The sequence below is a fragment of the Pseudochaenichthys georgianus genome, chromosome 12, assembly GCF_902827115.2.
Source record: "Pseudochaenichthys georgianus chromosome 12, fPseGeo1.2, whole genome shotgun sequence".
NCBI lineage: Eukaryota > Metazoa > Chordata > Actinopteri > Perciformes > Channichthyidae > Pseudochaenichthys > Pseudochaenichthys georgianus.
In genome coordinates, this window is record NC_047514.1 from 20,826,022 (window position 1) to 20,836,508 (window position 10,487).

At 41.8% G+C, this 10,487-nt stretch overlaps 1 protein-coding gene across 4 annotated transcripts in view; it reads right to left on the bottom strand.

Annotated features, from left to right (window-relative positions):
• Positions 1 to 10,487, bottom strand: part of clip1b (CAP-GLY domain containing linker protein 1b) — a 31,538-nt gene that overhangs the window by 16,861 nt on the left and 4,190 nt on the right. For 3 of the 4 annotated variants that reach the window (XM_034095564.2, XM_034095565.2, XM_034095563.2), the window contains 10 exons: positions 5,747 to 6,127; positions 5,536 to 5,666; positions 4,318 to 4,442; positions 4,027 to 4,228; positions 3,392 to 3,589; positions 2,631 to 2,734; positions 2,453 to 2,513; positions 1,463 to 1,567; positions 470 to 631; positions 138 to 233 (listed from right to left, as the gene is read on the bottom strand). In XM_034095564.2, coding sequence (XP_033951455.1) covers positions 138 to 233; positions 470 to 631; positions 1,463 to 1,567; positions 2,453 to 2,513; positions 2,631 to 2,734; positions 3,392 to 3,589; positions 4,027 to 4,228; positions 4,318 to 4,442; positions 5,536 to 5,666; positions 5,747 to 6,127 — 1,565 coding nt within the window. The remainder of the gene's footprint in view (positions 1 to 137; positions 234 to 469; positions 632 to 1,462; positions 1,568 to 2,452; positions 2,514 to 2,630; positions 2,735 to 3,391; positions 3,590 to 4,026; positions 4,229 to 4,317; positions 4,443 to 5,535; positions 5,667 to 5,746; positions 6,128 to 10,487) is intronic. The other variant, XM_034095566.2, reaches the window with a different exon arrangement.

Consider the following 10,487-nt stretch of genomic DNA (forward strand, 5'->3'; position numbering starts at 1 on the left):
GGAATCAACAGGTCCATTTGCAATATACATTTCTGTATATTTAGCTTTACATCATTGGAAGACGAGCAGAGATGAACTTTTTCCTTCTACATCCTCTTCTTGTTTACATTAATATACGGATGTTCCTCCTTTCTCACCAGGCTGCTGAGCTGCTCTTCCAGTGAGCTCTTATCTTGCTGTGCAGACTGAAGGTCTTTCTGTTTGCTCTCCACGTCCACACTCAGCTCGCTGATCTGTTGGGAACACGCATTATATATCGAACAAACAGTATGCATTGATATATTTGAATACAGCCATACATTATTAATCATTACAGTAGCTTTAACAAACCAATATAAAATAGAATATATACATTAGGGGCTAAAAAGAGGGTTGTAAATAGGAATTACATCACCAGCGTTACGTAATGCAATTACCTATACACTGATGAATTATCAATTTTACAAGCGGAAAGCAACATGTAGCAAACCTTTTTCTCCTGAGACTGAGCCTGAGCCTTGAGGCTGCTGATCTGCTGCTGGGACAGAGACGCAGCGTCCTCCTTCTGCTGGGACGCCCTGAGCCTGAGCTGCAGGTCGGCCACCTCCCTCTCCAGCTCCATGATCCTGGAGCGCTCAGACACCGTGGCCACCTGCAGCAGGAGATGGAGAAAAGAAGACATGATGCAAAGAAGAGAAGTGCAGTAGTGTACAAAGATCTAGGTTGTTAAGCAAAATATCAAAATATGAGTTTAAACCTGATAATATCTGGGATTAAACTGTATACAAATTACTTAAAACTTAATAAAGTTTCTTATTTGTTCAATCAATTGGTCTTTTCGACATTAGCACTTGTTTGTAGGACAATCAAAAACCAAAAGATATTTAATTTATAATTATAAATACACAGCAGCCAGCCGTACTGTTGCCCTTATTACTCACTACATTACCAATTGTGGATTAATCCATCTCTACAAAAAGTCCTACAAAATGTCACAATTTCTTTATGTTTGTTTTATATAAACTACAGTAACCCGGAATTTGGCCTTTTTATTCTCTTACAAATAACACTATATATTAACGAGCCATTTTGTTTTACTTTACGGTAGGAAGCAATGGCTTTTGAGACGAGGGCAATCGACGAAGTAGAGAATTTAAAAAAGTCCTACAAGACAAACTAATTTTTCTCGTGGGCTTTGTTGATGAAGAAAAATGATGTTCGCCATCTTCGAGGTCCAGTCATTTCAAGGCCTTTTAAAAAAACGTGCATGAACCCATGCATAGTGTTTATTAGAAGAAGTTAAAAGCCAATGTCCCATTGTCAGGGCTTATCGTGAACAAGGCAATGAGGTAAGCCGCTTGTGATCAATCTGAACATTTGCATACTGTTTGTCCGTCAATATTTTCTGTCATGGTTATTAAACCCAGTGGAGGGAAAAGCACAGCACCCCGTCCTGCTGTGGGACGGGGACTGCCAGCATTACCCTGGTGTCCTCTAAATCCCTCTGGAGTTTTTCAGCTTTGGTCTTTTCAAAGAGCAGGCTCTGCTCGAGCTCCTTTATGTGGGCATGCTCCAGTCTGTTCTGCGTCTGTTAGTAAGAGAGAGCAGGAGGAGAAGGAGAACAAACACCAATGCAACACTGACATGCCAGCTCTGTGCCACAAACAGAAAGAAGACTTTAAAAGAGAAATGCCAGTAAGCAAGAAAGCACTGATGGTTTCCAGCATTGTACAGTCGGTTGTGAACAAAGGCAAAGATTGTTATTCGCTCATTCTGCTCTGAGTAATATCATGAGCCAATCATTTCAATCATCTCATTCTGACTGAGAGTTCTCACTTTATTGACTCTTGTATTCCTGTACTTGAAGGAGACTGCTTTAGTCCCTTATTTCCTCTGAAGAGTGAAGCAGATGCAGACAAGCGGGGGAGATGAAAGCATGGAAAAAGACTGAAGAATAGGAACACAAAGAGAGCTTTCAAGAACATCCAAGTAGATGAAAAGATAAGGAGAGGATGGTCATGTAAGTGCAGCAGAGGGGTGAACAAACCTCAGAGGAAAGGCATGAATGAATAAATCAAAAAGAGCAGGGAAGGAAGATGCGTCTTAACAAGAAAGCAAATGAAGGATTCAAAGATTTCAGGGAAAGGGAAAGTCTGAGACACATGATTGATGTAATCATCAGAAGAGGAATGGAAAGCAGCCGTTTAGCATTTTAACTATGACTATAGCAGGTAAAAACCAAAGAGATCAGACTCAGGTGTTCATTAGAAACTTGTATACAGGAGAGCTCAACGTTGATATTCTATAGAACTAAGAGGAAGTGATAAAATGTCAATTAAACTTTCCATCTAGTTTGTCAATAATTCACACATGAATTGTAGGGGTATAACATCCACCTGACAAGTGAGAGTCAGACAGCTGCAGTGAGTGAGAGATGTTTCATTGAGAAACAGATTATATAACCAAAACGTACCTCCAGGTCTCCTTTGGTGATGCAGGCCTCCTCCACGCTGAACTGCAGATCTTCCACTTTTCTGTTAAACAAGGACAGCCATAAAACTTTGTCCAACTGTTCATACTGTGATACATCAAAACAATGGCTTTAATCCTATCCATAAACAGAATCCCATGCAGCTCCAGGTCAGACTCACCTCTTCTCCTCCTCCAGCTGGTTGAGCAGCTCCACTTTGTCTCTGTCTGCTGCCTCCACCAGTGATCGCAGCTGATCTAACTTGTCCTCCATCTCCATTGCATACTGTAAACACACAGAATGGCCAGCAGCATGAGCAGACTTGGTGAATGCACACTAAATTAACAGTTCACGTTGGCCATGGCAGTCGCTGAAAGATGTAGCTCCGTTCACAAATGTAAATATTGCAATGTCTCGCACCATTATTGATCTGTAAAATGTGCTCTTTCAACATTCCATTAGTGTTAAAAGATTATTGTAATGTATTTGTCATATATATAGTTTAATGAATAATGTAACCCCTAACTCGGGACCATGGCTCAATAATGCCCAAAAACGTGCATTAAATAATTATTGCATAAGTCCTAGTGTATAGATTTTATTTCTAGTTTGTCCTTTGCATTGACATTACATTTTTAATAATGTTACACATAATTAACTTAGTTGTATCAAGATATCAGTTGTGGTAACAGTAGGAGTAACAACCCATAAAACAGCTGGATTTTATTTCCCGACGACACGAAGCAACATGACCTTCCCTTTACAATCGTGTCAAGCCAATTCATAAATATTCCTTTCAGAAAACTAGAAATTAGCTTTAGATTTTTAAAACAATAGTCTCTTATAATAAACAAATAAGAGATGCAAGTGATTTTTTTAGTATTTGTATGTGCTTGTACTCTGTTTGACTGCAGATAACCTTCATGTGTTAATATTTCTGACCTGATCCCGTCCTTTCCTCAGCTGAACCATCTCCTGCTGCACTTCTCCTGCATGGCTCGTGGCCTTCGCAACCTCAAATCTCTCCATGTCTCTCTCCGCCAGCAGCTGTTCGATGTGCTGCTGCTTCTCCTTCAGGGCCTCCTGCAGCGCTGTAGTGCCGGAGATCTTACGAGCATACCGAGCAGATGTCTCTGTCAGCTGAAGGGACAAAGAAAAAGATTTAAAATGTTATGTTATCTGTTAAAAGAAAACTGTGTCACAGGTCTAGGAGGTAGCAAATCGTAAAATAACCCAATAGGTTTAAGTTCCAAAAAACTAAAACCAGATTTAAGCATTAGTTATTTTCCATTTTCAGTCACACTTCAAAGAATTTACTAATGAGAATACCAAACAAGTACATTTGTTGAAATACACTGACAACAAAACACAATAAAACAAAATTTATTTCAAATGTGTTTCATACATAGGCAAAACTAAGCATGTTAGCGTACACTGGTAAAGTTATACAAAGGTTTTGACGATGAGTTTGCTACCTATGCATACATAACTTTGACTCACAGTATGGTTTTGGGATGTGTTGCATAAACAGTCCACATAAACCCCTGTAGTGTGGACTAACTACAGAGTGGTCTTACCAGTCCTGCTCTGCTGGGCTTGCCGCTGATGGAGGAGGTGGCGGAGCTGAGCGAGCTGATGGAGGAGGCGCTCGGGCTTCTCTTCAGGGCGGACTTCCTCCGTGAGCTCTTAGCCTTGGTGGGTGTGGTGCACGGGAAGCCGATACGCATTACCTTGTGGGTCGGAGCAAACAGGCCATACCTGGGCATGCACTGAAAATACCTGAGAGGAAAGCAAGAAAAAGACATATTTTCTTCACAGGTTACTTATGATTGTGTGAAGACATATCTTATACATGTGTCATTTATCACCTGGTCCCTGCTACCGCTCCATCATTCTTGCCTAGTGGTTCATCTAGTTCCACTCCACACCACGCTCCTTTGGCAAAGTCTGTCTCCCCGAGAAACTTCACAACTCCTGCCTTGTTACCACCAACCTACAAAAAAAAAAACTATGATTTGCAGTGCTTTCTTAATTTACTAGTTTTATTTCAAATGAATTCCTAAAAATAATTCACCAATCTTAAAAGGTTAAAAGTTGTTAAACTCCTCTAAGGTTACATTTGGGACAGTTTGTAGCAAGCATATATTATCTTATGAAGAAAGCCCTCAGGATTATAAAAGACCCCCATCACCCCAGCCACAAACTGCTCTGTCTGCTGCCGTCTGGCAGGCGGTACCGCAGCATCAGGACTAAAACCACCAGACTCAGGGACAGTTTCATCCCACAGGCCATAAGACTATTAAACACCTGAACTAGAACATCCAAAACATTCACCTGTTTGCAACTCACAAATTATGTATCACTTGTATATAGACTCTTATGGCACTACTTATATTCTATTTTATTGTATTTACTTGCACTATTTTATCTGTTTTATTGTGTTGCACTGTTGGAGGAGCCTGGGATCTAAGATTTTCATCAACATAACTACACTGTAGCTATGTACGAATGACAATAAAAGCCTTGAATCTAATACTTGGAGAACAATAGAAAATGCATGCAAAATTAAGATGTCGGCATCTCCATAATATAAATATTACTGGGATTTAGACTTCTGTCTTTAAAACTGTGTGTTCATGTCTAATGTAGCACGTAAAAAATACACTTGCATGTTTGAAAGACTACATTCACCCGCGAAGTACAATTCTCATGTCATGGTCATGGTCTGAGAATTGCGACTTCAAGAGACTTTTCAGCATCATGTACAATTATTTCCTCTCCATTTCTTTCACAACATAGTTCTTATCTTCAACTAACACTGCTTACATATTTGTTTGCTGATGTCCAAGAGAAAGACTTGAAGCTCTGCATAGTTAATACTTTTATTTTTGGGGATTTGTGACTGAAACTTTGCCCAGAAATGGAGCAGAACAGGTGACCTTATATAGGAAATGGCTCTGTTTATCATCAAAACTTTGATTCACTGAAAACAGTTCTCTCATGAAGTCCTTTGTTGGCAGTAAATGACTGTAGGAAAATATGAATATTAATCTTGAGTATATTAGTGATTATACACTGTTTCTTACCAGCACGCGGTCCCCGAGCCTCAGCTCCCTCCTCTTCTTCATGGATTCTGTGTCTGAGACGTTAGACACTGTATCGCTGCATGTGAGCATTCGGTTAAGTGCTGCACTCGTCTTAATGCCGGTGCCCTGAACTGTACACAGAAACAGACCAACCTTACCCCCCTGAATAAGATACACAGTCAGAATTCACTGATAATATGCTGTATGTTACCAGTTGAGGTAGTGGCAGCAGGTGTGGACTCGCTGGTTGCGGGGGCTCCTGGTGCTGGACTCTGCTGCCCCCCATTTAACTCCTTCACTGGCAGAGCAGTCTTTGACAGCTTGGAAGGCCGTGTGAATATCCCCTTCTCGTCTTCACACTGAAAGTACCGGACCCCTGCCACGGAGCCGTCGTTCTTCCCGATAGGCTCGTCCAGCACAATCCCCGCCCACTGCCCGGGAGCAAACTGCGTGCCCCCGATGAACTGCACGTAGCCGGACTTGTCTCCGTTGACCCAGACCCTCTCTCCCACCTCGAAGTCCACACTTCCATCCTGGGTCGGGGAGGTCCCACTGCCCGGGGGCTTCTCTGGAGGGACTGGCTTTGCAGTACCTACAATCACAATTATACCCAATATATTCACCGCTTTTGATATAAATCCTATAATTTCATTAAGATCAAATTAATAATAGTTGATCTGAAACCTGTGATATATGTTCAGTATCTCACTAAAATCTATATGGCGACTGTAATTGTATATTTGTGCAGCAAACCTTTGGTACATGCTGTTATTATCATTTTCCCAATTAATTTGAGCTGGGTATCACAGCTCCCCTGAGCTGATTGCAGGTTATTCAGATCACCTGTTGGCTCCCAATTAAGAATTGAGAGCAGCTTGGTGCTTTTCCCCTCTTGGCCAATCAGGGTGAAGCAACAACCTTTTGTAAGGGCTCAAGAGAGGGGGGAACTGTACGACTTATTTTAGTGAAATTGTCAAACAGACTTATATTTCTATACATATAATGCTAAAATATTTGCTAATCATTTCTGCTCTTGTAAAGACTCTAGACCAGTGTTTCTCAAACTTTTTCATACCAAGGACCACTTAACCAATAAAAAAAACACTCGCGGACCACCTAACTCCACAAATATCCAAAAACACCGTTTTTCTAGAACAGATTACAAATCGCCTGAAAATGGTACAGACAAGTAGCAACATGTTTGATGAAGGTGTTGCACTGGGCTATATCATGCAATAGAAAGTGAAACTTAAGCTCGCTCCATTGCAGAAAACTTAAAAGGGAACCTCTCATGCAAAATGCACTCTTGTACATCTTTTATACATGAATAGGTGTCCCCGGTAGGGGCTGTAACAGATCCAGACTGATCCAGATTTGAATTGTTTTCTACGTCACAAAAGGGGTGCTCCGCTTAGTGGTCAATTCTCCACCTATCAGGGGAATGAGAGGTTGGGCCACGGCCGACCATTGCCGCTCGACAGCGCTGGAGAAGCTGTAGTACATATACCAGGCCTGTAATGCGGCTTTCACACCAGCGCTTTTCCCTTTCTAGCTCCGAGCAGGAGCTTTTCTGGTTCAGCTCCGGTTTCCCTTTTCTGCTCCCGCTCTGTTCACATCGCCCAGAGCTGCCGCCGCTGCTGCGTCATGACGTCACCATTTACGTGCCTGCTTCATAAAATCCAAACCGCGCGGAAATCCCTCACATCGACAACAATGGCCGATTGTATTGAAGCGCTGTTCGCTTTGGTTATCCTCTTACGAAACGAAATGGAAGGCATCGGACGACTTTACAAGGGACGACTTTACAAACATCACATGCGAAGTGCAAGACTTCTTTGTGGTCTTCAGCATCTACTTCAACGACGAATCTGCCCCTGCCCCCGCCTCGACGTAAGAGAGACGTAAGCGACGCCGCCTCTTAGCTCCGAAGCTCTTGCCTCTAGACCGCCAATTTTTTGGAGCTGGAAGTGAACCGGATTCCGGAGCTAAGAGGCGGCCCCTCTGCGGTGTGAACAGGAAAAACCGGTACTTTTGAGGCTGCAGCTCCGAGCCGGAGCTGAAAACGCATTGTGTGAAAGGGGCATGAGTAGGGTTGGGTATCGTTTGAATTTCCACGATTCCGATTCTACTTTTCGATTCCGGTTCTTAACGGTTCTCGATTCCGATTCTTTGAGGGGCAGGGTAAAAAAATGATACATGCTTCTTCCACCAAAAAAATTACATTTATTCGAGAAACTTTTACACAGGTTAGTTTAAAGTAATATTCACATTAATCAGTCTGTTTATATTCACTGCTATGTAACTGTAACCTGAGAACCACTGAAGCTACAACAGTGCAACAGTCCAACTTTTAAAAACAGTTCTTGTTGAGAAAAACAAGCATATCTGCCTTCTCAGGCATACCGGGAAGAAATGTTTGAACATTTTGAAGTAAAATGCTTCAATCTGCTGCACACGCAGAATTACTAGAGACTAGATCTAGGGGGTACAACTCTAAACACCCATATGAAAAAGATCGGTTTACATTTTAATAATTAAATAACAAATAGCCTACATGTAACGCATTTTATTTTTGTTGTTCATTCATATCTTATTTTACTATTTTATTTATGCATATTTTTTATCTCTCCAGTTTAAACGATATGTCTGGTTTACTGTCCTATAGTATACATTGGAATGATTTCAAACCTGTTTTATCCCAATAATTATAAAGGAGTACCTTGGAAATATGTGTTTAGCCTACATAAATTGTGATCAAAACGTTTGAGACCCACTGAGATAACTTAGACTAAAGTGAACTATCTAAACACTCAGAGTCCTTTACCTCACTGAGCTGTAGTTATCAGCCTCTCAGTCTGACTGGAGAGGACTCTCCTCCACATCATTGTAGAAACATCTTCTTCTTATATCCGTCAGAGCAGCTAGCACCAGATGCTAATAACAACAGCGCCCTCCCTTTCTCCCTAGCTCACTCGCACTCTGGCTGTGAGCTGCGGTTGCCAGATAAGCCAACATCCCCCATTTTAATCACTTGCAGCGCCCATCGTACAGGGCAAATGAAACGTGTAGCCGGGGTGAAAAGGGTGTTACATTTACTTAATTATGAATGTTGTTACATCAAGGCCGAAAATTAGGATGAGCACCAACGGTCAAAACATTTTTCTTTTCTCCCAGAGCTGGCAGCGCAGCGCCTCCACAGATCTGGCGCCCTAGGCGAACATCTATAACGCCAGTGCGACGGGCCGGCCCTGGTCTCAGGTTACACTGTAGGAAATGTCCCGCCCCGCTGCAGTCATGCAGTAGGCTACGGAGAGCGGCGAGAAACATTTCCTCAGGAATCGAAAAGCGGAACCGAAATTCACATTTCTAAATGATGCCGTTGGAATCGAAATGTTGGAACCGGTTCCGAACCGGAACCGGTTCTCGGTACCCAACCCTAGGCATGAGTGGCACTGTCGTCTGCCACAAAAGCAGCGAAGAAGACTTCCCGCGCATGGTTGCCCTTCTGTTTGTTCTCCGCTGTGGCTCTTGTTCTCCCTCCCCGAGGCAAGCGTTTGCGCCTCCTGCTTTAAAACAAATGAATAATGACTCTATATAATCATATGTAAGGGATAATGTGCAGCGACGTGGTCATTATGGGGAAAAGAACACCGACAGGCTAATCAGGAGCCCGACGCGAAGCAGAGGGATCTAGATCGGCATGAAGGTGTTATTTTCCCCATAATGACCACGTTGCTGCACATTATCCCGCTTATTACATGGCCACATTCTCAACAAAGTAACGATATGACTCAATATTAATTGAAATGATTTTATGGATTTAGAAAATGATTTTATTGATTTAAAAAATTGTTGTATGTATTGATTTCAATTGACATGCATCCGCTAAGAAAAAGAGTCCGTTGTTACTGTTTGAACTAATGGTAGCAACGGCACTGCTTCGATAGCGTTTTTGAGGAGATTTTTGATTACAGATTTGAAAACATCGTTGCTTGCTTTAAAAGTAGCACAATTCATTATGTCAAACCTTGGAAAGTGGTCCGCGGACCACACTTTGAGAAGCACTGCTCTAGACTCTATTGGAACTTGGTTACTTCTGTCATTAGAAAGCGTTTTGTTTTGTACCCAACTTAAAAAACCCACACATTGTGTGACAAAGTAAGCCACACTTTTACAAATGCATCAGCATTTAATTCAACTTCGAATAAATAGTGACAAATTGAATTGTTATTAAAGAGCACAGAGTAAGTAAACAAGATACACACATTTGAAGTGCAAAACTCCAATATCCTGGGTGTTACACATATACTGTTACAGTTACAGTACTGATGATTAATAGAATAGAACAAGAGAATGCAATTCCTGAAGAAATTGCTAGTGGTAATGCTTTACGCTGAAAAGCTGACGCTAAACTGCTATGCTGAAATGTAATGTGTAAGAAGAAAGTGAAGAATTTAGATTGAAATGATACATGAACACAGGGGCTTGAATGTGTGATGAGAGAAGAAAAGTAAAAAGGCTTGGAAAAGCAGCAGAATATTTGAACTGCAAACTTCTTAACTAACTTGATGGCGAATGATCTGTCGCCATGCCAACGGCATTTTATGACATCCCATAATACGCTTAGATGCGTTGATGGCTGCATCGTTACCAAACCTATGAAGTTTTGGGCCGTTAGGAGTATTTTCACTGAAGTTATGAGAACACCGTGTTTCATGGTGAGCATTGTGTTGCCATGGCAAAGGCAATTGAAGAAATCTCAAAACCGACCCGTAGATGTCTTCACGACGGGACTGTTAGCACACATGTGAAGTTTGAGCACTTTTTGAACATTTTCATAGGAGTTATAGCCACATCCTCTTTTATGGCGAGGGATGCGTTTCCATGGAAACGGCAAATGATAACACCCCATAATTGACGTAGAGCTGCTAAGGGCTGGACCGTTAACCATT